Source organism: Oncorhynchus nerka, linkage group LG12 (assembly GCF_034236695.1).
Source record: "Oncorhynchus nerka isolate Pitt River linkage group LG12, Oner_Uvic_2.0, whole genome shotgun sequence".
Classification (NCBI taxonomy): domain Eukaryota; kingdom Metazoa; phylum Chordata; class Actinopteri; order Salmoniformes; family Salmonidae; genus Oncorhynchus; species Oncorhynchus nerka.
In genome coordinates, this window is record NC_088407.1 from 83,718,074 (window position 1) to 83,744,847 (window position 26,774).

A 26,774-nucleotide genomic window follows, 5' to 3' on the forward strand; every position below is an offset into this window, starting at 1 on the left:
TTTATATTTTATTTACTTTTCTGCTCTTTTGCACACCAGTATCTCTACTTGCACATCATCTGCTCATTTATCACTCCAGTGTTAATCTGCTAAATTGTAATTATTCGCTCCAATGGCCTATTTATTGCCTTTATCTCCTCATGCCTTTTGCACACACTGTATATAGACTTTATTTGTTCTACTGTGTCATTAACTTGTTTGTGTTATTGGCTTGTTTATTGTTTACTCCATGTGTAACTCTGTGTTGTTGTCTGTGTCACACTGCTTTGCTTTATCTTGGCCAAGTCGCAGTTGTAAATGAGAACTTGTTCTCTACTGGCCTACCTGGTTAAATAAAGGTGAAATAAAAAAAAATAGTATGACTAAATACAGTACAGTATTGGGAGCACAGAGAGGACGTCTGGCTGGCTTTCTTCTACTATCTGAGATGAGATGACTAAGTTTAAGGATTGAAAAATAATAAAGTCATCAAATAAATAGTAAGTAATATACCCAACTGAAATGTTGTATTATTTCACAGTCATTTCCTATTGACGTCTAACCAATCTGGACCTGATTGAGCCAACGGAATATTTTCAATGTTTTGGTAATTGAATGTTCACTATTTTTGCCTTTTGGGATTTCCATTAAAAAAGCTCTAAAATAAATGTCATTATTTCATAATGCTTTTAAATAATCTAAAATTGAAAACGAACCAAAACCAAACCAAAACACTAAACGTTCAGCGCTACTCATTAGACAGCGGTATAATGTCAAAATATGTTCGTTACTCACCAAGAATGGAGTTTCGCTGAGCTACCATTTTCATTTTCTCAGGTTAAGCCCAAGTATGTAGGTCTTTTAAATATACAAGCAACCCCCAAAAATGCCTGTTCGGCACCTCCAATCACTCATTACTGCCATGCACAGGTTGGAACATCAGTCTCAATACATTGAGGTCCTGAAGAGGCATGTTTTTTGGTTTGTTTGTACATTAGACCCTTTTTGGAAGTACACTGAACAAAAATATATATGCAACCATTTCACTGAGTTAAAGTTCATATAAAAGGAAATCTGTCAATTGAAATACATTTATTAGGCCATAATCTGTGGATTTCACATGACTGGGAATACAGATAAGATATCTGTGACCAACAGATGCCAAAAAAAAAAAGTAGGGGTGTGGATCAGAAAACCAGTCAGTATCTGGTGTGACCACCATTTGCCTCATGCAGCACAACACATCTCCTTCGCATAGAGTTGATCGGCCTGTGGAATATAGTTCCACTCCTATTCAATGGCTGTGTGAAGTTGCTGGATATTGATGGGAACTGGAACACGCTGTCGATCCAGAGCATCCAAAACATGCTCAATGGGTGACATGTCTGGTAAGTATGTAGGCCATGGAAAAACTGGGACATTTTCAACTTCCAGGAATTGTGTACAGATCCTTGCAACATGGGGTTGTGCATTATCATACTGAAACCTGAGGTCTGGGTGGAGGATGTATGGTACAACAATTGGCCTCAGGATCTTGTCACGGTATCTCTGTGCATTCAAACTGCCATCGATGGGGCACTCGGTTCACAACGTTGACATCAGCAAACTGCTCGCACACATGACTGTCTGGTACAGTTGAAACCGGATTAATCTGTGAAGAGCACACACTTCTCCAGCCAGTGGCCATTGAAGGTAAGCATTTGACACCAAACTGAAGTCAGGTCAATACCCTGGTGAAGACGACAAGCTTCCCTGAGAGGGTTTCTTACAGTTTGCAGAAATTATTCGGTTGTGCAAACCCACGGTTTCATCAGCTGTCCGGGTGGCTGGTCTCAGACGATGCCGCAGTTGAAGTAGCTGGATGTGGAGGTCCTGGGCTGGCGTTAAACAGCTCTAGTAGACATTTCGTCAGTCATCATGCCAATTACATGCTCCCTCAAAACTTGAGACATCTGTGGCATTGTGTTTTGTGACACAACTGCACATTTTACTGGCATTTTATTGTCCCTGGCACAAGGTGCACCTGTGTAATCTTGCTGTTTAATCATCTTCTTGATATGCCACACCTGTCAGGTGGATGGATTATCTTGGCATGAAGGATAAATGCTCACTAACAAGGATGTAAACAAATTTGTGCACCAAATTTGAGAGAAGTAAGCATTTTGTGTGTCTGGAACAGACATCTCAACATAAACTGTTCTGAGGAGACTGAGTGAATCAGGCCTTCATGTTTGAATTGCTGCTGCAAAAAAAAGCACTACTAAAGAACACCAATAAGAAGAAGAATATTGCTTGGGCCAAGAAACACTAGACCAGTTGAAATCACTCCTTTGGTCTGATGAGTCCAATTAGGAGATTTTTGGTTCCAACCGCTGTGTCTTTGTGAGACACAGAGTAGGTGAACGGATGATCTTTGTATCTGTGGTTCCCACTGTGAAGCATGGAGGAGGAGGTGTGGGGGTGCTTTGCTGGTGACATTGTCAGTGAATTATTTAGAATTCAAGGGACACTTAACCAGCATGTCTACCACAGTATTCTGCAGCGATACGCCATCCCATCTGGTTTGCGCTTAGTGGGACTATTATTTGTTTTTCAACAGGACAATGACCCAAAACACCTCCAGGCTGTGAAATGGATTTTTGACCAAGAAGGAGAGTCATGGAGTGCTGCATCAGATGACCTCGTTTCCACAATTACCCTACCTCAAGCCAATTGAGATGGTTTGGAAAGAGTTGGACCGCAGAGTGAAGGAAAATCAGCCAACAAGTGCTCAGCATATGTGTGAGCTCCTTCAAGACTGCTGGAAAAGCATTCCAGGTGACTACCTCATGAAACTGGTTGAGAGAATGCCAAGAGTGTGCAAAGCTGTCGTCAAGGAAAAGTGTGGCTACTTTGAAGAATCTAAAATATGTAGATTTGTTACACACTGTTTTTGGTTACTACATGATTCCATATGTGTTATTTCATAGTTTTGATGTATTGTTTTTTATAGTTTTTTTTTTTTAAATAAAGAAAAACCCTGGAATGAGTAGGTGTGTCTAAACTTTTGACCGGTAATGTATAATAAATCACTAATCACACAAAATAAATAATCTTCAGAAAAGATTCTCAAATCAACAAAATAACTAGGGATTAACAATGAAAGACATTTCAGACATTTTGGGGATAAGTGGATTAAATTCTTTGAAGTCAGAAGGTATATGTCACAATGCTCCATTTTGGCACTTTAACAAGTCTTTATTGATTTCAATTCTCCATGTGGTCTATATTACAGGGCACTTCATTTCATATAACAGACTTTTAAAACTCAATATTGGTGCACAATTTCTACTTAAAACATCAAAAAGGCACTCCTTTTGTGGAACGACCCACCTACACGCAACAGAGTCCCTGAAACCAAATACAATCACCACACAGATGGTAATCACACCTGACCTGGATGTATGTCTTGTTTTACAGAAGAAAAGGAAACCATTCAAGTCAAATCAGACACAATGCACAGGATGCTGAGATTATCTCCAAACAGGAATGAGGTTGTTAGACACTGTTCACCATACAATTGTAGACCAATCAAAGTGATGGGTTCATCTTTAAATCAACATTCATCAAGAGTGAGTCGATTTACAGAACAACGCCTGCCATCTATTGGCCCTTGGACAACAAGTCCCTGCATGATGTCTACATTACTTCATCATTCAGAACTTAGTCAGAAATGCTCTGGCTAGTCTAGCTGCTGGGTCATTGTTTGTGTGTGTGTGTGTGTGCAAAATCTCGTTTCCATACGGACCTCACTTTCGCATGAGAAGAGTGCAATATCACATTTATGTTACAAATAAAATGACTAAAATCGGAGTAATTCTTTATAGTATTCCCGTGATTCACACGCATGCTGAACTTTGACCCGTGGTAGGGGAAGAAAGGAAGAAGGAAGATGGCTTTCCTTGAGATGGGGCAAGAACGAGATGTTTGTTAGGAGAACTGCAGTATTATCATAAGGAGACTTATACGGAGGAGGAATGGAGGGAAAAAGAGGGGCAAAGGAGGTCGAAGAGGGTGAGCTTGAAATCGGCGGGTGATGCAGACAGGGTGGTATGAGTTGTAAAACAGAAGTCATTATTTGTTCTTTTGAGTTTTGCTGTTGAGTCTTTGCCCGACAAAGTGTACTTAGGATATTTCAGTTATCCCTGTTGTGAGCTGTTGTGCCGAATCCTTTACATTGTTACAGGTGTCAAGATTATGGGCACGTGGCATCAGGGTGTAGGAGGGAGAAGAAGGACATCAGACAAAGGAATGTGTAGTATTGGAGAAAGAAGAGAAAGTGTTCATTGTAGGGGTGCCCATGGGGCTGGGGATCAGAAATGTCTGGTGCGAGAGAGGCAGGTTGAAGTTGCCAGGGTTAGAATAGTGCAGAAGGTGTTGTATGCTGAGGAAGATGGGTCAAGTGGGAGGGGTCCTGAGAGGGTTCATGTGAGTAGTAGATCTGTGCTAGTACCGAGGGATAAGCCAACGATTGATATATGCTACAGTAAGATTGACTTTTTAGCATTCATAGCAATGGTTATAAACCGTACCGCAGGTCGCAGAAAATAGAGGTTCTTGCGGCAGCTGCTGAGAAGTGTTTGGGTGTACGAGATTTTACGTCAGAAGAGTTACAGGGTGTGTTGAGTGGTGGTGTCCAGTCCTTCCAGGCGTTGGCCTGAGGTAGGACTAGATAGGTTTAAATAGTGGAATAGGGTGGTGGGTTTTTAATTAGTGTAGGTTTAGATGGTAGGGTATTAACATTTTCATACGGGATTTATACATAGCAGCGGAAATTAGTTTGGGGTTGGGTGTGTTGTGATTTTTCTTCAACATGCTGCAGGCCGCTATAAGGGTCATCTAATACAAGACTATTAAAGGCCCAGTGCAGCACCCCAACTTCCCGCTGGAATGGATATATGGCTCAATCTAGTTGTAGGCGGTAATGCAACATTCATTGGGATGCCAATCGCCATTTAACCTCATCCAAGAAGAAAAAGACCCTCCCGGACAAGAGGTGGCGTGTGTCTACATTAAGTGAAGTTTGACGACAACGCCTAGTATGTCGAGAAAGAAAACGAGGAAGTTGCTATTGCGTTTGTTCTGGTTCTTATTTTAGAGGAGATGTTAGGTCATAAATAGAATTTAAACAATTAACAATAACTTCAACCAGTCCACAAAAAAATATCTGATACTTTTTTTGCGAAACAAGGCCTCAGGTAAGAACCCGCCGGGTTGCAGGGCAAATGGCCAGAGAAGGCCTTGCTAGCGTTTGAGACTCAACTATTAGCTAAAGCTAACAAACAATGCATTGCTAAACAATGTCGCCGCATAACGTTTTTTCCCCCCTGCAAGTAAGCAACACTAGGAAATATGTAACGTTAGCTAGCTAAACCAATTATTATGTAGCTGCTTAGCTAGCTAGCTAGCGAAATATGTTGGCTAAAAACCCTACAGAGCTCACGTTAGCCAGCTACCTTGCACATGTAGACTTTATTTCGTTGCTTAGCCACCCAAGGCCCGGGACAGGGAACTAAGTTTGCGTTACAACATTGAATAAATCAGAAAATATGGGATGTGTTTTTTTAATCAGGGGAGGTGTGTGCTAACTAGCTATATAGCAAGCAAGCCATCAAATGACATAACTGTCGTGCATTTCATACATACTTATTTTACAGGTTGTTAGTCTGGACTTTATTTTGGAACAGTGAGGATAACAATCTTGCAGCTTTCTACCGCTTCTCCACACTGAGCCCAAGACTACACTGACTGGGTCCTGACTGACAACATCACTGGGCACCGCAGGAGAAATGGCATCAGTGAAAGACAGCAGTCAAACACTCCTGTTGAATATCATCACGAAAGATGAAGAGGAGGAAGTGAAGATTTGGGAATATGATGATTACTCAGGTAAGAAGAGAGCAGGTTTTTATCAACAGCGGTTCGACCTAGTGGTTAGAGCGTTGGGCCTGTAACCGGAAGGTTGCTGGATTGAATCCCCGAGCTGACAAAGTAAAAATCTGTAATTCCGCCCCTGAGCAAAGCAGTTAACCCACTGTTCCCAGGGCGCCGAAGACGTGGATGTCAGTTATGGCAGGTACCCCGCACCTCTCTGATTCAGAGGGGTTGGGTTAAATGAGGAAGACGCGATTCAGTTCCAAACATTCAGTTAAAAACATTGTTGGACAACTGACCTGGTATCCCCCTTTCCCAGTGGTGTTCTGGTCCTCAAGGCCAGCTGGTTTTCCTACTTTCCTTTTAGTCAGATTAATTTAATTACCATTTTTAGGCTGTTGAGCGAGGCCTAGTGGTTAGAGCGTTGGCCTAGTAACCGGAAGGTTGCAAGTTCAAACCCCCGAGCTGACAAGGTACAAATCTGTCGTTCTGCCCCTGAACAGGCAGTTAACCCACTGTTCCTAGGCCGTCATTGAAAATAAGAATTGTTCTTAACTGACTTGCTTAGTAAAATAAAGGTAAAATAAATAAAAAAAATGATGTAGTTGCACCGTTTTTACATAATTTGTTATGTTCTCATTCACACAGGAGCGAGTCCAGAGATGACATCATCAAACAGCAGTCAAACACTGGGCCTGAAAGTCATCATAAAAGAAGAGGAAGACGACGACATTGGGGAATCTGATCACGGTAAGAAGTGAAAGGAAATGTAGCATTATAGTTTCAACCAGAGAAACCTACTTAGCCCCACTTCAATAGTACTCTCCATACACTAGAAGGTTAGTTCTCTATACCCAGTTTCAATAGTACTCTCCATACACTAGAAGGTTAGTTCTCTGTACCCTTTTTCAATAGTACTCTCCATACACTAGAAGGTTAGTTCTCTGTACCCTGTTTCAATAGTACTTTATTGGACACATTTCCATTGGATACAATGATTGTGGATGTAGGCTCCCGAGTGGCGCAGCGGTCTTTTAAATTATTTTGAAAAATTGTACCCTCTTTTTTTTTTCTTTTTTTTTCAATTTCGTAGTATCCTATTGTTTTTTTTAGTAGTTACTATCTTGTCTCATCGCTACAACTCCCGCAGCGATGAGCGGGAGAGACAGGAAAGTCGAGAGTCATGCGTCCTAAGTCGCACTGCTTCTTAACACAGCAGCCAGCCGCACCAATGTGTTGGAGGAAACACCTTGCACCTAGCGACCTGGTCAGCGTGCACTGCGCCCGGCCCACCACAGGAGTCGCTAGTGCGTGATGAGACAAGGATATCCCTACTGGCCAAACCCTCCCTAACCCGGATGACCCTAGGCCAATTGTGCGTCGCCCCATGGACCTCCCGGTCGCGGCCGGCTGCGACGGAGCCTGGCCTCGAACCCAGAGTCTCTGGTGGCACACACTGCGATGCAAGTGCCTTAGACCACTGCGCCACCCGGGAGGCCTAAGGTACTGTATCTCAGTGCTAGAGGCACTGGCCCAGCGTCGTCCGGGTTTGGCCGGGGTCGGCAGTCATTGTAAATAAGAATTTGTTCTTAACTGACTTTCCAGGTTAAATAAAAATGAAATATATTGTGCTGCACCTGTTCACCTGTTTTTATGTTGTCATTCACCCAGGAGAGACCTCTAACTCCTCTGACCAAGTTGAGACATTTCCTGCATCAGGGAAGAAACATCAGGAATGGAGCAAAGCTAAGGGGTCTCACCACTGCCCACACTGTGAGGAGAGCTTCCCATTCCCATCATATCTTGAAAGACACCTTCGAAAACATTCTGGAGAGAAGCCTTATGCCTGCTCTATCTGTGGGAAACGCTTTCCTGCATCACATCATCTAACAGTTCATCAACGAGTGCACACAGGAGAGAAGCCTTACCACTGCTCTGACTGTGGGATGAATTTCTCTCAACTGAGTGGCTTGAAAGGTCACCAACGAACACACACTGGAGAGAAGCCTCACCACTGCCCTACCTGCAGCAAAAGTTTCTCCTATCTGCGAGACTTGCAACGTCATCAGCTGATTCACACAGGAGAAAAGCCTTACTCCTGCTCTGACTGTGGAAAGGGTTTCACCTCACCAAGCCATCTAACAGTTCATAAGAGAGTGCACACTGGAGAAAAGCCTTATAATTGTTCTGAATGTGGGGAGAGTTTCTCTTATGTAGGTAGCTTCAAACATCACCAGAGAATACATACAGGAGAGAAGCCATACTCCTGTCCTGACTGTGAGAAGCGCTTCACCTCGTCGAATCAGCTAAAGGTTCACCAGAGGGTGCACACGGGAGAGAAACCTTTCTGCTGCTCTGAATGTGGGGACTTTTTCTCTCAACAAAGTAACTTGAAATCACACCAGCGAACACACAGGAGAGAAGCCTTACCATTGATCTCACTGTAGCAGACCCTTGTTCTTAACGTACTCGCATCAGTCAGACAATACAGTAAGTATGTATCCACCAGAAGCTTTACATATGACTGATGTACATTTTTCAACATTCAAATCATTCCTTAAGTGGATCAGTGGGCACACAGGAGAGAAGCCGTATCAGCAATGCCAGACCTGCAGGATTAGTTACCTCCATAATGGCATTCATAGAAGAAGTGGGGGACATTCTACAATGCTTGGCTTAACCTGACTTAAGGACATTGAATCAAAATGAAAGTAGAGAGAAAAAATATCTAGGGGTTAACTGTGTAATGTTGCTAAAGGTGTGTAAAAGGGAAATGGTAAAATAATGGATTGATACATATTTGAATGAACGGTATTAGATGCTATATGGAACTCTTAAAGCTTGGTAAATTCTATTTTTTGTTATGTAGGCCTAACTGTATTGGCTATGAGTTATACTGATAATAAAGTCTTTACTCTGAATTCAGATGTGTTTCCCTCTTTGATTTAGGATACATTTCAACAACAGAAAAATACTCTTAAAGTTGCACTGAAGCTAGTAGGAAATCAATGACCCGTTTATGTAAATAGATATTTCAGAGTTCGTATGAAAGAGCTGTGAACTCATCTGCGATTGCTCCCATCTCATTTTTTCTTCTTCTCCCATCTACAAAAAACTTCAATTTTCGTGTTTATAAGCACCACAACACTTACTACAGCCATTTGTTTGAAATCTGCTCATACATACAGTAGAAACGGGAGAGGGTGTGGCACACAAAGGAGGAACAAGAGGTTGAACTCTGACCACTGTTTAGGATGTGTTCATACCTTGTAAACTAGCTCTAGCCAGCAAATCCTCAGGTGTACTCCAGGATCCAGGGATAGAACCTTCAATCTCAGGCCATCAACAACAAAGAACAAAGTTATTGCTTCAGCTGTCATGCTGAGGAACATTGATTATGTATTGGACAATTACAGGAGTGCTGATCAAAATGACAGTTTTGCCCAGTCAGTAAACCTCCGACTTGAGAATGCTGAAATAAGATGCTGTGTACCAGAGAACATTATGTTGACAGAAGATGCTGTGTACCAGAGAACATTATGTTGACAGAAGATGATGTGTACCAGAGAACATTATGTTGACAGAAGATGCTGTGTACCAGAGAACATTATGTTGACAGAAGATGCTGTGTACCAGAGACCATTATGTTGACAGAAGATGCTGTGTACCAGAGAACATTATGTTGACAGAAGATGCTGTGTACCAGAGAACATTATGTTGACAGAAGATGCTGTGTACCAGAGAACATTATGTTGACAGAAGATGCTGTGTACCAGAGAACATTATGTTGACAGAAGATGCTGTGTACCAGAGAACATTATGTTGACAGAAGATGCTGTGTACCAGACAACATTATGTTGACAGAAGATGCTGTGTACCAGAGAACATTATGTTGACAGAAGATGCTGTGTACCAGAGAACATTATGTTGACAGAAGATGCTGTGTACCAGAGAACATTATGTTGACAGAAGATGCTGTGTACCAGAGAACATTATGTTGACAGAAGATGCTGTGTACCAGAGAACATTATGGAAGTCCTATTTCAGTACCACTGTGAAGGTGATCCTGATGAAGGAGGATGAAAGGATGATTTGATCATGGTAAGAGCAGGTTTTATCCAGAGCGGTTGGGTCTTTTCAAGTTATTACCTCTAATAAGTCTTGTGATATTAATGTATGGTTAGTAAACAAAATATGACACAATGATTTATTATTGATTCTTATGCCCTACACTGCACATGCCAAAGCAACATTGTATGCTCATTCGCTTAAAGGGACACACACAAAACATTTCTGTTTCCAGTGACATCATTCAATTAGATAATGCCTACTCATAATTGGTTCATCACATGATGCACACTGATGTCATCATTGGAAAGGCTTATCTTTCTACTACAAAAAAACAAATGTGCCCTTTTCACATATGTTGATGTTGTGCTGGAGATGATGAATATGAAGTTGAACATTTTCTAATTTTAGTCATTTAGCAGATGCTCTTATCCAGAGCAATTAGGGTTAAATGCCTTGCTCAAGGGCATATCGGCCGATGGGTTCCCTAGGGGATTCGAACCAACGCCCTTTCGGTTACTTGTCCAATGCTCTTAACCGCTAGGTTACCCAAACTATGCTGATGTGTTCTGCCTTGCAAAGTATTTCATTTTATTAGTACCAGTTTTATAGCTGAAAATAACATGTAAGTTTCGCAGGAGTGCAACTTAAAACCTATAATTTTGTTAGATTTTTCGGCGTAGAAATGCAAAGTATCCAGCAGGAAATGAGACCGCAGGCTGAGGAAAACCGAAAGCTAAGGATACAGATCTCAGAATGCTGTAGGACCAAATGTCCCGTGTTGCTGACATTCTAAATGTCCCGTGTTGCTGGTGATCTCGAGTTACTGGAGGAACAGGTGAACTAGATTGCTGACATGCTAAGGACCCAGCTTGCTAGTGGGCAAGCAGGTAAGAACATAACTTGTACAACAATGTAAGTCATCGTTTTAGTCAACGTAATGAAACAGGCAGGGAGCAGGTCTCGAACCCTCCACCTTCGAGCACGCTTATAAACCCAGGGTCGTTACAGCATGATATATTAGGGATTTAAGTCACAAAATCAAAATGCCTGCTTCGTGCAAATTCGTGCCAATGCCGTGTCTTCTTATGACATGTGTAAATTATTTTTACCATACGTTTTGTTTCAGGGCTGGGTTTATTTGAATGGTACCAGCAAAGTTCGCGAGTCGTGTCTGAGCTGAGCAACACAATAGATCATCTTTGACTACAGCCAAGATGGTGGATAAATTAAAATACACTGCTCAAAAAAATAAAAGGGAACACTTAAACAACACAATGTAACGCCAAGTCAATCACACTTCTGTGAAATCCACTTAGGAAGCAACACTGATTGACAATAAATTGCACATGCTGTTGTGCAAATGGAATAGACAACAGGTGGAAAGTATAGGCAATTAGCAAGACACCCCCATTAAAGGAGTGGTTCTGCAGGTGGGGACCACAGACCACTTCTCAGTTCCTATGCTTCCTGGCTGATGTTTTGGTCACTTTTGAATGCTGGCGGTGCTTTCACTCTAGTGGTAGCATGAGACAGAGTCTACAACCCACACAAGTGGCTCAGGTAGTGCAGCTCATCCAGGATGGAACATCAATGCGAGCTGTGGCAAGAAGGTTTGCGGTGTCTGTCAGCGTAGTGTCCAGAGCATGGAGGCGCTACCAGGAGACAGGCCAGTACATCAGGAGACGTGGAGGAGGCCGTAGGAGGGCAACAACCCAGCAGCAGGACCGCTACCTCCGCCTTTGTGCAAGGCGGAGCACTGCCAGAGCCCTGCAAAATGACCTCCAGCAGGCCACAAATGTGCATGTGTCTGCTCAAATGGTCAGAAACAGACTCCATGAGGGTGGTATGAGGGCCTGACGTCCACAGGTGGGGGTTGTGCTTACAGCCCAACACCGTGCAGGACGTTTGGCATTTGCCAGAGAACACCAAGATTGGCAAATTCACCACTGGCGTCCTGTGCTCTTCACAGATCAAAGTGGATTCACACTGAGCACATGTGACATACGTGACAGTCTGGTGACCCGTGGAGAACGTTCTGCTACCTGCAACATCCTCCAGCATGACCGGTTTGGCGGTTGGTCAGTCATGGTGTGGGGTGGCATTTCTTTGGGGGGCCGCACAGCCCTCCATGTGCTTGCCAGAGGTAGCCTGACTGCCATTAGGTACAGAGGTGAGATCCTCAGACCCCTTGTGACCACATGCTGGTGCGGTTGGCCCTGGGTTCCTCCTAATGCAAGACAATGCTAGACCTCATGTGGCTGAAGTGTGTCAGCAGTTCCTGCAAGAGGAAGGCATTGATGCTATGGACTGACCCGCCCGTTCCCCAGACCTGAATCCAATTGAGCACATCTGGGACATCATGTGTCGCTCCATCCACCAACTTGACGTTGCACCACAGACTGTCCAGGAGTTGGCAGATGCTTTAGTCCAGGTCTGGGAGGAGATCCCTCAGGAGACCATCCGCCACCTCATCAGGAGCATGCCCAGGCGTTGTAGGGAGGTCATACAGGCACGTGGAGGCCACACACACTACTGAGCCTCATTTTGACTTGTTTTAAGGACATCACATCAAAGTTGGATCAGCCTGTAGTGTGGTTTTCCATTTTAATTTTGAGTGTGACTCCAAATCCAGACCTCCATGGGTTGATCAATTTGATTTCCATTGATAAGTTGTGTGATTTTGTTGTCAGCACATTCAACTATATAAAGAAAAAAGTATTTAATAAAAATATTTCATTCATTCAGATCTAGGATGTGTTATTTTAGTGTTCCCTTTATTTTTTTGAGCAGTGTAATTCACTCAGGCCATTTATCATTGAAACAAAATGGTCAGTTTCAGTCAACTTAACAGGGTGTGTCTCCCATAGACCCCAATGCAGTAGTACCTGGGAGTGTCTCGCTTTCTCTCCAGTCTCTGGCTACAGCTTTTCATTGTCGACAACACCTGGCTGTCTGAGCAATGGAGCAAATTAATGTATTTTTATATATTTTTTACCAGCAACTGATCAGTCTATTGGATACTTTGTCAAGTTGCACTTCTTTTTAGGCTAGTCTGTATACAAAAATAAAACTGTATAAATAGCAAAATTGTATATGATATGATTGCATTTTGGAACCCCGCTCCTCTGTCGCCCCAAACTGAATGGTTTTCACCACCTTCACTTTGATTGGTGCAGCTAGAAATCAGAAGAACGACAACCACCAACCGACTACTGCACCACAGATGGAACAATGAGACCGATATTTCACCGGATGTATAGATGTGAAGCGTCCACGTGGCGTTTCCACTCACTACCAAATATAGTAGTGAGAGGAAGCTCAGTGGTCAGCAGTGGGAGAAGATGGAATGAGATGGATTTTGTCTGACATTCTGATAATTGACTAATCAATTAAATATTTGATCTCAACAGTTTTCTGTTCCCAAAACTAGAATCTGTTATGAACAGAGGACTCCGTTTTGTAGACTTTACCCTTTGCCAAAGTTTCAAAAAAATTGTGTTGTTTAGAGGTGCAAAGGCTAATTGAGTAATTTCACACTTGCACTTCACAAAGTAGGCGTTACCCAACGGAAATATGTAAATACATGCTAGAACACGCCAATAGGATCTCGTGCTTAGCTCTGCCCACTATGGCACAGTTGTTCCCGTTTGAAACGACAGGCTGTGGTCGATCTTGGTTTAGTTATAAAAAAATTAAAAAGCTTCGACTGCACCCTACCATTTTGCCCGAGATGGCATAGCAGTTCAGACGTCTTTTGTCCTCGTCTTGTCGTGTCGTGTATATATATATATTTACAACTTTTTTTTCACATACATTTTATTTTTATTTTCCATCAACTCATCTTCAATACACTCTCCTGCAACCTGCCTCACCAATTGATATGTATAAATACGTATTATTTACCTCAAATCTGCAATCAAATCTGCAATCCTCCAAGAAGCTAGCCAGAAGCTAGCCAGAAACTCCAAGAAGCTAGCCAGAAGCTAGCCAGGAGCTAGCCAGAAGCTAATCAGAAGCTAGTTAGCTTCTTTACTGGCAACTCGTTCGTATTCAGCTAACCACGGTTTGTGGTCATCAGCTATCCTTTAACTCGAAAATCTATCGCCAGTTTTGTACGGCGCAGCGCGGCTCGGATCGGAACATACCGGACCGATTTTTTCTCTCCATGTCCCTGGATTTCAACTGCTCTCTGGACATTCACTCCCGATCTCACAGCTAGCTGGCTGCTATCCGTGTGTCTATCTGCTTTCGTCGATTCCGGAGCAAACATCAATTACTCCGGAGCTAGCCAGCTCCGTCAACCACTCCTGAGCTCCGTCAATCACTCCTGGGCTGCAGTCACCTATCCGGACCCGTTTTACTGCCTACACGGAGCCCTCCGGGCCTTCACAACTGGACTGCCGACGTTATCTACCCGAAGGAGATCCGGCTGGCTCCTCCGTCGCGACGTTACCTGAATGCCCATCTGCGGCCTGCTAACCGTTAGCTGTCTTACCGGATGCTCTCAGAATAGACAATCGGACAATTTATTTATTTTTATTATTATTATGTTTCTTCTTGGGCCTCTATAACTATATCTATTGTTTTTATTTTTTGTTGTTGTGTGATTTGGACTAATCCCCTCTACAACACGGAACTCCACTAATCTACTGACGGAACGCAAGAGGTGGCTAACAACAGACCTCCATCCTATGCTAGCTTGCTACCGATGTCCTGGCTAGCTGTCTAAATTGCCGTGACCCCCAAACCAACCTCTCCACTCCCTGGACCCTTTTGATCACTCGACTAAGGATGCCTCTCCTTAATGTCAATATGTCTTGTCCATTGCTGTTCTGGTTAGTGTTTATTGGCTGTAGAGCCTCTAGTCCTGCTCACTATACCTTATCCAACTTATTAGTTCCACCACCCACACATGCAATGACATCTCCTGGTTTCAATGATGTTTCTAGAGACAATATCTCTCTTCATCACTCAATACCTAGGTTTACCTCCACTGTATTCACATCCTACCATACCTTTGTCTGTACATTATACCTTGATGCTATTTTATCGCCCCCAGAAACCTCCTTTTACTCTCTGTTCCAGACGACCAATTCTTATTGCTTTTAGCCGTACCCTTATTCTTCTCCTCCTATGTTCCTCTGGCGATGTAGAGGTGAATCCAGGCCCTGCAGTGCCTAGCTCCACTCCTATTCCCCAGGCGCTCTCTTTTGATGACTTCTGTAACCGTAATAGCCTTGGTTTCATGCATGTTAACATTAGAAGCCTCCTCCCTAAGTTTGTTCTTTTCACTGCTTTAGCACACTCTGCCAACCCGGATGTTCTAGCTGTGTCTGAATCCTGGCTTAGGAAGACCACCAAACATTCAGAAATTTTAATTCCAAACTACAACATTTTCAGACAAGATAGAACTGCCAAAGGGGGCGGTGTTGCAATCTACTGCAAAGATAGCCTGCAGAGTTCTGTCCTACTATCCAGGTCTGTACCCAAACAACTTGAACTTCTACTTTTAAAAATCCACCTCTCTAAAAACAAGTCTCTCACCGTTGCCGCATGCTATAGACCACCCTCTGCCCCCAGCTGTGCTCTGGACACCATATGTGAACTGATTGCCCCCCATCTATCTTCAGAGCTCGTGCTGCTAGGCGACCTAAACTGGAACATGCTTAACACCCCAGCCATCCTACAATCTAAACTTGATGCCCTCAATCTCACACAAATTATCAACGAACCTACCAGGTACACCCCCAAAGCCTTAAACACGGGCACCCTCATAGATATCATCCTAACCAACTTCCCCTCTAAATACACCTCTGCTGTCTTCAACCAAGATCTCAGCGATCACTGCCTCATTGCCTGCATCCGTAATGGGTCAACGGTCAAACGACCTCCACTCATCACTGTAAAACGCTCCCTGAAACACTTCAGCGAGCAGGCCTTTCTAATCGACCTGGCCGGGGTGTCCTGGAAGGATATTGATCTCATCCCGTCAGTAGAGGATGCCTGGATATTTTTTAAAAATGCCTTCCTAACAATCTTAAATAAACATGCCCCATTCAAGAAAATTAGAACCAGGAACAGATATAGCCCTTGGTTCTCCCCAGACCTGACTGCCCTTAACCAACACAAAAACATCCTATGGCGTTCTGCATTAGCATCGAACAGCCCCGTGATATGCAGCTGTTCAGGGAAGCTAGAAACCGTTATACACAGGCAGTTAGAAAAGCCAAGGCTAGCTTTTTCAAGCAGAAATTTGCTTCCTGCAACACTAACTCTAAAAAGTTCTGGGACACTGTAAAGTCCATGGAGAATAAGAACACCTCCTCCCAGCTGCCCACTGCACTGAAGATAGGAAACACTGTCACCACTGATAAATCCACCATAATTGAGAATTTCAATAAGCATTTTTCTACGGCTGGCCATGCTTTCCACCTGGCAACTCCTACCCCGGTCAACAGCACTGCACCCCCAACAGCAACTCGCCCAAGCCTTCCCCATTTCTCCTTCTCCCAAATCCATTCAGCTGAAGTTCTGAAAGAGCTGAAAAATCTGGACCCCTACAAATCAGCCGGGCTAGACAATCTGGACCCTTTCTTTCTAAAATTATCTGCCGAAATTGTTGCCACCCCTATTACTAGCCTGTTCAACCTCTCTTTCGTGTCATCTGAGATTCCCAAAGATTGGAAAGCAGCTGCGGTCATCCCCTCTTCAAAGGGGGGACACTCTTGACCCAAACTGCTACAGACCTATATCTATCCTACCATGCCTCTCTAAGGTCTTCGAAAGCCAAGTCAACAAACAGATTACCGACCATTTCGAATCTCACCATACCTTCTCTGCTATGCAATCTGGTTTCAGAGCTGGTCATGGGTGCACCTCAGCCACGCTCAAGGTCCTAAACGATATCTTAACCGCCATCGATAAGAAACATTACTGTGCAGCCGTATTCATTGATCTGGCCAAGGCTTTCGACTCTGTCAACCACCACATCCTCATCGGCAGACTCGACAGCCTTGGTTTCTCAAATGATTGCCTCGCCTGGTTCACCAACTACTTCTCTGATAGAGTTCAGTGTGTCAAATCGGAGGGTCTGCTGTCCGGACCTCTGGCAGTCTCTATGGGGGTGCCACAGGGTTCAATTCTTGGACCGACTCTCTTCTCTGTATACATCAATGAGGTCGCTCTTGCTGCTGGTGAGTCTCTGATCCACCTCTATGCAGACGACACCATTCTGTATACTTCCGGCCCTTCTTTGGACACTGTGTTAACAACCCTCCAGGCAAGCTTCAATGCCATACAACTCTCCTTCCGTGGCCTCCAATTGCTCTTAAATACAAGTAAAACTAAATGCATGCTCTTCAACCGATCGCTACCTGCACCTACCCGCCTGTCCAACATCACTACTCTGGACGGCTCTGACTTAGAATACGTGGACAACTACAAATACTTAGGTGTCTGGTTAGACTGTAAACTCTCCTTCCAGACCCATATCAAACATCTCCAATCCAAAGTTAAATCTAGAATTGGCTTCCTATTTCGCAACAAAGCATCCTTCACTCATGCTGCCAAACATACCCTTGTAAAATTGACCATCCTACCAATCCTCGACTTTGGCGATGTCATTTACAAAATAGCCTCCAATACCCTACTCAACAAATTGGATGCAGTCTATCACAGTGCTATCCGTTTTGTCACCAAAGCCCCATATACTACCCACCATTGCGACCTGTACGCTCTCGTTGGCTGGCCCTCGCTTCATACTCGTCGCCAAACCCACTGGCTCCATGTCATCTACAAGACCCTGCTAGGTAAAGTCCCCCCTTATCTCAGCTCGCTGGTCACCATAGCATTACATTTACATTACATTTAAGTCATTTAGCAGACGCTCTTATCCAGAGCGACTTACAAATTGGTGCTTTCACCTTATGACATGGGGGGGGGGGGAGAAGGATTACTTTATCCTATCCTAGGTATTCCTTAAAGAGGTGGGGTTTCAGGTGTCTCCGGAAGGTGGTGATTGACTCCGCTGTCCTGGCGTCGTGAGGGAGTTTGTTCCACCATTGGGGGGCCAGAGCAGCGAACAGTTTTGACTGGGCTGAGCGGGAACTGTACTTCCTCAGTGGTAGGGAGGCGAGCAGGCCAGAGGTGGATGAACGCAGTGCCCTTGTTTGGGTGTAGGGCCTGATCAGAGCCTGGAGGTACTGAGGTGCCGTTCCCCTCACAGCTCCGTAGGCAAGCACCATGGTCTTGTAGCGGATGCGAGCTTCAACTGGAAGCCAGTGGAGAGAGCGGAGGAGCGAGGTGACGTGAAAGAACTTGGGAAGGTTGAACACCAGACGGGCTGCGGCGTTCTGGATGAGTTGTAGGGGTTTAATGGCACAGGCAGGGAGCCCAGCCAACAGCGAGTTGCAGTAATCCAGACGGGAGATGACAAGTGCCTGGATTAGGACCTGCGCCGCTTCCTGTGTGAGGCAGGGTCGTACTCTGCGGATGTTGTAGAGCATGAACCTACAGGAACGGGCCACCGCCTTGATGTTATTTGAGAACGACAGGGTGTTGTCCAGGATCACGCCAAGGTTCTTAGCGCTCTGGGACGAGGACACAATGGAGTTGTCAACCGTGATGGCGAGATCATGGAACGGGCAGTCCTTCCCCGGGAGGAAGAGCAGCTCCGTCTTGCCGAGGTTCAGCTTGAGGTGATGATCCGTCATCCACACTGATATGTCTGCCAGACATGCAGAGATGCGATTCGCCACCTGGTCGTCAGAAGGGGGAAAGGAGAAGATTAATTGTGTGTCGTCTGCATAGCAATGATAGGAGAGACCATGTGAGGTTATGACAGAGCCAAGTGACTTGGTGTATAGCGAGAATAGGAGAGGGCCTAGAACAGAGCCCTGGGGACACCAGTGGTGAGAGCACGTGGTGAGGAGACGGATTCTCGCCACGCCACCTGGTAGGAGCGACCTGTCAGGTAGGACGCAATCCAAGCGTGGGCCGCGCCGGAGATGCCCAACTCGGAGAGGGTGGAGAGGAGGATCTGATGGTTCACAGTATCGAAGGCAGCCGATAGGTCTAGAAGGATGAGAGCAGAGGAGAGAGAGTTAGCTTTAGCAGTGCGGAGCGCCTCCGTGATACAGAGAAGAGCAGTCTCAGTTGAATGACTAGTCTTTAAACCTGACTGATTTGGATCAAGAAGGTCATTCTGAGAGAGATAGCGGGAGAGCTGGCCAAGGACGGCACGTTCAAGGGTTTTGGAGAGAAAAGAAAGAAGGGATACTGGTCTGTAGTTGTTGACATCGGAGGGATCGAGTGTAGGTTTTTTCAGAAGGGGTGCAACTCTCGCTCTCTTGAAGACGGAAGGGACGTAGCCAGCGGTCAGGGATGAGTTGATGAGCGAGGTGAGGTAAGGGAGAAGGTCTCCGGAAATGGTCTGGAGAAGAGAGGAGGGGATAGGGTCAAGCGGGCAGGTTGTTGGGCGGCCGGCCGTCACAAGACCTGAGATTTCATCTGGAGAGAGAGGGGAGAAAGAGGTCAGAGCACAGGGTAGGGCAGTGTGAGCAGAACCAGCGGTGTCGTTTGACTTAGCAAACGAGGATCGGATGTCGTCGACCTTCTTTTCAAAATGGTTGACGAAGTCATCTGCAGAGAGGGAGGAGGGGGGATTCAGGAGGGAGGAGAAGGTGGCAAAGAGCTTCCTAGGGTTAGAGGCAGATGCTTGGAATTTAGAGTGGTAGAAAGTGGCTTTAGCAGCAGCGACAGAAGAGGAAAATGTAGAGAGGAGGGAGTGAAAGGATGCCAGGTCCGCAGGGAGGCGAGTTTTCCTCCATTTCCGCTCGGCTGCCCGGAGCCCTGTTCTGTGAGCTCGCAATGAGTCGTCGAGCCACGGAGCGGGAGGGGAGGACCGAGCCGGCCTGGAGGATAGGGGACATAGAGAGTCAAAGGATGCAGAAAGGGAGGAGAGGAGGGTTGAGGAGGCAGAATCAGGAGATAGGTTGGAGAAAGTTTGAGCAGAGGGAAGAGATGATAGGATGGAAGAGGAGAGAGAGTAGCGGGGAGAGAGAGCGAAGGTTGGGACGGCGCGATACCATCCGAGTAGGGGCAGTGTGGGAAGTGTTGGATGAGAGCGAGAGGGAAAAGGATACAAGGTAGTGGTCGGAGACTTGGAGGGGAGTTGCAATGAGGTTAGTGGAAGAACAGCATCTAGTAAAGATGAGGTCGAGCGTATTGCCTGCCTTGTGAGTAGGGGGAAGGTGAGAGGGAGAGGTCAAAAGAGGAGAGGAGTGGAAAGAAGGAGGCAGAGAGGAATGAGTCAAAGGTAGACGTGGGGAGGTTAAAGTCGCCCAGAACTGTGAGAGGTGAGCCGTCCTCAGGAAAGGAGCTTATCAAGGCATCAAGCTCATTGATGAACTCTCCGAGGGAACCTGGAGGGCGATAAATGATAAGGATGTTAAGCTTGAAAGGGCTGGTAACTGTGACAGCATGGAATTCAAAGGAGGCGATAGACAGATGGGTAAGGGAAGAAAGAGAGAATGACCACATGGGAGAGATGAGGATCCCGGTGACACCACCCCGCTGACCAGAAGCTCTCGGGGTGTGCGAGAACACGTGGGCGGACGAAGAGAGAGCAGTAGGAGTAGCAGTGTTATCTGTGGTGATCCATGTTTCCGTCAGTGCCAAGAAGTCGAGGGACTGGAGGGAGGCATAGGCTGAGATGAACTCTGCCTTGTTGGCCGCAGATCGGCAGTTCCAGAGGCTACCGGAGACCTGGAACTCCACGTGGGTCGTGCGCGCTGGGACCACCAGATTAGGGTGGCCGCGGCCACGCGGTGTGGAGCGTTTGTATGGTCTGTGCAGAGAGGAGAGAACAGGGATAGACAGACACATAGTTGACAGGCTACAGAAGAGGCTACTCTAATGCAAAGGAGATTGGAATGACAAGTGGACTACACGTCTCGAATGTTCAGAAAGTTGAGCTTACGTAGCAAGAATCTTATTGACTAAAATGAATCAAAATGATACAGTACTGCTGAAGTAGGCTAGCTGGCAGTGGCTGCGTTGTTGATTCGGGGGCTAGCTGGCTAGCTAGCAGTGTTGATTACGTTACGTTGCGTTAAAAGAACGACAATAGCTGGCTAGGTAACCTAGAAAATCGCTCTAGACTACACAATTATCTTTGATACAGAGACGGCTATGTAGCTAGCTATGTAGCTAGCTACGATCAAACAAATCAAACCATTGTACTGTAATGAAATTAAATGAAAATGTGATACTACCTGTGGAGCGAGGCGGAATGCGACCGGGTTGTTGAGTTCTAATCGGTAGACGTTGGCTAGCTGTTGGCTAGCTAGCAGTGTCTCCTACGTTAAGGACGACAAATAGCTGGCTGCGTTGTTGATTCAGGGGCTAGCTGGCTAGCTAGCTAGCAGTGTTGATTACGTTACGTTGCGTTAAAAGAACGACAATAGCTGGCTAGGTAACCTAGAAAATCGCTCTAGACTACACAATTATCTACACAATTATCTTTTGATACAGAGACGGCTATGTAGCTAGCTATGTAGACGGTGGGCGTTAGCTAGCTGGCTAGCTGCTGGGCAGATACGTTAGGACGACGAAATACGATAATTACGCAATTATCTTTGATACAAAGACGGCTATGTAGCTAGCTAAGAAGAGATTGCTAAGATTAGGCAAATCAAACCGTTGTACTATAATGAAATGTAATGAAATGTAATGAAAAGTTATACTACCTGCAGACCGAAGTGCGGATGCGACTGCTCGCTCCAACCCGGAAGCCCCATAGTTTACCAAAACTAAAATACAAAATAATAGAAACACAAAATAACAAGGATATATAAAGGGGGTACCGATACTGAGTCAATGTTCGGGGGTACAGGTTAGTCGAGAATTTGTACTTGTAGGTAGGGGTAAAGTGACTATGCATAGATAATAAACAGAGAGTAGCAGCAGTGTAAAAACAAATGGGGGGTGGGGTCAATGTAAATAGTCCGGGTGGCCATGTGATTAATTGTTCAGCAGACTTATGGCTTGGGTGTAGAAGCTGTTAAGGAGCCTTTTGGACCTAGACTCGGCGCTCCGGTACCACTTTTGCTATGAGGTAGCAGAGAGAACAGTCTATGACTTGGGTGACTGGAGTCTTTGACAATTTTTGGGGCTTCCTCTGACACTGCCTAGTATATAGGTCCTGGATGGCAGGAAGCTTGGCCCCAGTGATGTACTGGGCTTTACACACTACCCTCTGTAGCGACTTACGGTCAGATTCCGAGCAGTTGCCATACCAGGCGGTGATGAAACCGGTCCGGATGCTCTAGATGGTGCAGCTGTAGAACTTTTTCAGGATCTGAGAACTAATGCCAAATCTTTTCAGTCTCCTGAGGGGGAAAAGGTGTTGTCGTGCCCTCTTCGATTATCTTGGTGTGTTTGGACCATGATAATTTGTTTGTGATATGGACACCAAGGAACTTAACTCTCGACCCGCTCCACTACAGCCCCATCAATGTTAATGGGTGCCTGTTCGGCCTGCCTTTTCCTGTAGTCAAAAATCAGCTCCTTTGTCTTGCTCACATTGAGAGAGAGGTAGTTGTCCTGGCACCCCAATGCCAGGTCTCATCGTTGTCGATAATCAGGTCTACCACTGCTGTGTCATCAGCAAACTTGATGGTTTTGGAGTCGTGTTTGGCCACGCAGTCATGGGTGAACAGAGAGTATAGGAGGGACTAAGCACGCACCCCTGGGGTGTTCAGTGTTTAGGATCAGCGTGGCGGATGTGTTGTTGCCTACCCTTACCACCTGGGGGCAGCCCGTCAAGAAGTCCAGGATCCAGTTGTAGAGGGAGGTGTTTAGTCCCAGGGTCAATTGCTTAGTGATGAGCTTTGTGGGCACTAAGGTGTTGAACACTGAGCTGTAGGCAATGAACAGCATTCTCACATAGGTGTTCCTTTTGTCCAGGTGGGAAAGGGCAGTGTGGAGTGCGATTGAGATTACATCATCTGTTGGGTTGGGTTGGAGTGGGTATGCAAATTGGAGTGGGTCTAGGGTATCCGGGATGATGCTGTTGATGTGAGCCATGACCAGCCTTTCATAGCTACCGACGTGAGTGCTGCGGGAGGTAATCATTTTGGCAGGTTACCTTTGCTTCCTTACGCACAGGGACTATGGTGGTCTGTTTGAAACATCTTCGCTCTACTACCGCATGGCAAGCGATACCCAACCCCTCTTTACACTGCTGTTACTCTGTTTAAAACATATATGCACAGTCACTTTAACTATATATTCATGTTTTTTTTTCACACCTTTATTTAACCAGGTAGGCTAGTTGAGAACAAGTTCTCATTTGCAACTGCTACCTGGCCAAGATAAAGCATAGCAGTGTGAACAGACAACACAGTTACACATGGAGTAAACAATTAACAAGTCAATAACACAGTAGAAAAAAGGGAGTCTATATACATTGTGTGCAAAAGGCATGAGGAGGTAGGCGAATAATTACAATTTTGCAGATTAACACTGGAGTGATAAATGATCAGATGGTCATGTACAGGTAGAGATATTGGTGTGCAAAAGAGCAGAAAAGTAAATAAATAAAAACAGTATGGGGATGAGGTAGGTAAAAATGGGTGGGCTATTTACCGATAGACTATGTACAGCTGCAGCGATCGGTTAGCTGCTCAGATAGCAGATGTTTGAAGTTGGTGAGGGAGATAAAAGTCTCCAACTTCCAGCGATTTTTGTACATAGTACCTCAATTGGGCCGACCAACCAGTGCTCCTGCACATTGGCTTACCTGGGCTATCTGCATTGTTTTCTTGTATACAGCTGGATGAATGCAGTCAACAAGCTGATGAGAACTCTTGGTAGATAGTGTGGTCTACAGCTTATCATGAGGTACTCTACCTCAGGCGAGCAATAACTCAAGACTTCTTTAATATTAGACTTTGCGCACCAGCTGTTATTAACAAAGACACACACCCCCGACCCTCGTCTTACCAGACGTAGCTTCTCTGTCCTGCCGATGCATGGAAAATCCCGCCAGCTCTATATTATCCATGTCGTCGTTCATCAGTACACGTTTACATACAGTGGGGCAAAAAGTATTTAGTCAGCCACCAATTGTGCCAGTTCTCCCACTTAAAAAGATGAGAGGCCTGTAATTTTCATCATAGGTACACTTCAACTTTGACAGACAAAATTATAAGAAAAAAAATCCAGAAAATCACATTGTAGGATTTTTAATGAATTTATTTGCAAATTATGGTGTAAAATAAGTATTTGGTCAATAACAAAAGCTTATCTCAATACTTTGTTATATACCCTTTGTTGGCAATGACAGAGGTCAAACATTTTCTGTAAGTCTTCACAAGATTTTCACACACTGTTGCTGGTATTTTGGCCCATTCCTCCATGCAGATCTCCTCTAGAGCAGTGATGTTTTGGGGCTGTTGCTGGGCAACACGGACTTTCAACTCCCTCCAAAGATTTTCTATGGGGTTGAGATCTGGAGACTGGCTAGGCCACTCCAGGACCTTAATGCTTCTTACGAAGCCACTCCTTCGTTGCCCGGGCGGTGTGTTTGGGATCATTGTCATGCTGAAAGACCCAGCCATGTTTCATCTTCAATGCCCTTGCTGGTGGAAGGAGGTTTTCACTCAAAATCTCACGATATATGACCCCATTAATTATTTCCTTTACACGGATCAGTCGTCCTGGTCCCTTTGCAGAAAAACAGCCCCAAAGCATGATGTTTCCACCCCCATGCTTCACAGTAGGTATTGTGTTCTTTGGATGCAACTCAGCATTCTTTGTCCTCCAAACACAACGAGTTGAGTTTTTACCAAAAAGTTATATTTTTGGTTTCATCTGACCATATGACATTCTCCCAATCTCCTTCTGGATCATCCAAATGCTCTCTAGCAAACTTAAGACGGACCTGGACATGTACTGGCTTAAGCAGTGGGACACGTCTGGCACTGCAGGATTTGAGTCCCTGGCGGCGTAGTGTGTTACGGATGGAAGGCTGTGTTACTTTGGTCCCAGCTCTCTGCAGGTCATTCACTAGGTCCCCCCGTGTGGTTCTGGGATTTTTGCTCACTGTTCTTGTGATCATTTTGACCCCACAGAGTGAGATCTTGCGTGGAGCCCCAGATCGAGGGAGATTATCAGTGGTCTTGTATGTCTTCCATTTCCTAATAATTGCTCCCACAGTTGATTTCTTCAAACCAAGCTGCTTACCTATTGCAGATTCAGTCTTCCCAGCCTGGTGCAGGTCAACAATTTTGTTTCTGGTGTCCTTTGACAGCTCTTTGGTCTTGGCCATAGTGGAGTTTGGAGTGTGACTGTTTGAGGTTGTGGACAGGTGTCTTTTATACTGATAACAAGTTCAAACAGGTGCCATTGATACAGGTAATGAGCCTCTTAAAAGAAGTTACAGGTCTGTGAGACAGAAATCTTGCTTGTTTGTAGGTGACCAAATATTTATTTTCCACCATAATTTGCAAATAAATTCATAAAAAAATCCTACAATGTGATTTTCTGGATTTCTTTTCTCATTTTGTCTGTCATAGTTGAAGTGTACCTATGATGAAAATTACAGGCCTCTCTCATCTTTTTAAGTGGGAGAACATGCACAATTGGTGGCTGACTAAATACTTTTTTGCCCCACTGTACGTGTTTAGCAGATGTAGTGAAATGCTACCACACGCCATTTGACATTCTTTATACATTGGAATCATTTGTCTACCAGACCAATACAATAGTTCTGTCCACTTACTGCACTACTGAGGATTCATGTTCTTATCCTATTTACATAACTCCTGAACATACTCATCATTCTTACTCTATAATTCTATGCTGCTACTGCACTTTATTATCCCACTCACTATGCACATATTTAAACATTGTATATACTATGTACATATTTTTTTTAAACTGTATTATTTATAGCTGATTCCATCTTATTTTCTTTTATCTGAATGAATTAGTCACCAGGGAGTGCACACAGACGAGAAGCTCGAGTAACTTAAAATGTCCCCTGCGAACACATACTTTTGCACTGATTGTGGGTAGAGCTTATTTACTCTGGGCAATTTAAAACGTCACTAGTGGTGCTTGTGGTAATCTCCATTGATGGTTTAAGGTGATAAACCCCAAATAGAAAAACTTCAAAGAAGAAAAAAACGAGGGGTATGAGAGTTATTTTTGTAATGTGTGTAAAATAATACTTACATATTAATAGATATTTGCTATATGGAACTCTGAAGTTTGGTCAAACCTGTAACACTTTTATAAACACGGTGTGGCTGAGTTGGTAAACCACGGTGCTTGCAACGCCAGAGTTGCGGGCTTGATAACCCGCTATGCACTCGCTGCTATTAGAGCTAAATGAATAAAAATGGTTATGTATATTGTATAATAGCTAATAATAACCTGAATCAATACTGATAACGCATTATAAAGTTCGACAATGACTAAGTGAATACATTTCTTATGAAAGTAAAATCCAATAAGTAAGTTTCCCCAGATAGAGCTGCACCTTTTGCATGTTTGTCCTCTCATATAAAATGAAGTATTTGTATCTAAAGGCTTTTATCAGGTTTAAGAATTTGATGTCTATATTTTTTTTGTTATGTAACTATTGGACAACACTAGTAAAGGCTTTACCATTTATCTCATTTTAAAATCGGTAGGCGTGATTTAGAGGACTACTTCATGACGTGAATACTGACTCCTGGCTTTTATTGTGGACTGTTCCTCATTTCTGTGACCCGGAAGTACTATTATATTGTTGCTGATAAAAC

At 44.5% G+C, this 26,774-nt stretch overlaps 1 protein-coding gene across 1 annotated transcript; it reads left to right on the forward strand.

The window, feature by feature from the left end:
* The first annotated feature begins 4,911 nt into the window (after positions 1-4,911).
* On the forward strand, positions 4,912-8,813 carry LOC115138767 (gastrula zinc finger protein XlCGF7.1-like). The gene is made up of 4 exons (XM_029675974.2): positions 4,912-5,216; positions 5,676-5,907; positions 6,541-6,642; positions 7,564-8,813. The coding sequence occupies exons 2-4, from the start codon at positions 5,808-5,810 to the stop codon at positions 8,337-8,339; spliced, it is 978 nt and encodes a 325-aa protein (XP_029531834.1). The 5' UTR covers positions 4,912-5,216; positions 5,676-5,807; the 3' UTR covers positions 8,340-8,813.
* The last annotated feature ends 17,961 nt before the right edge of the window (positions 8,814-26,774 follow it).

Excerpts from the sequence above, each read along its gene's own strand:
- LOC115138767 (XM_029675974.2), top strand. The coding sequence starts at position 5,808 with ATGGCATCAGTGAAAGACAGCAGTCAAACACTCCTGTTGAATATCATC. Across the intron at positions 5,908-6,540 it reads GGAATATGATGATTACTCAG|GAGCGAGTCCAGAGATGACA; the intron begins GTAAGAAGAGAG and ends TCATTCACACAG. Across the intron at positions 6,643-7,563 it reads CATTGGGGAATCTGATCACG|GAGAGACCTCTAACTCCTCT; the intron begins GTAAGAAGTGAA and ends TCATTCACCCAG.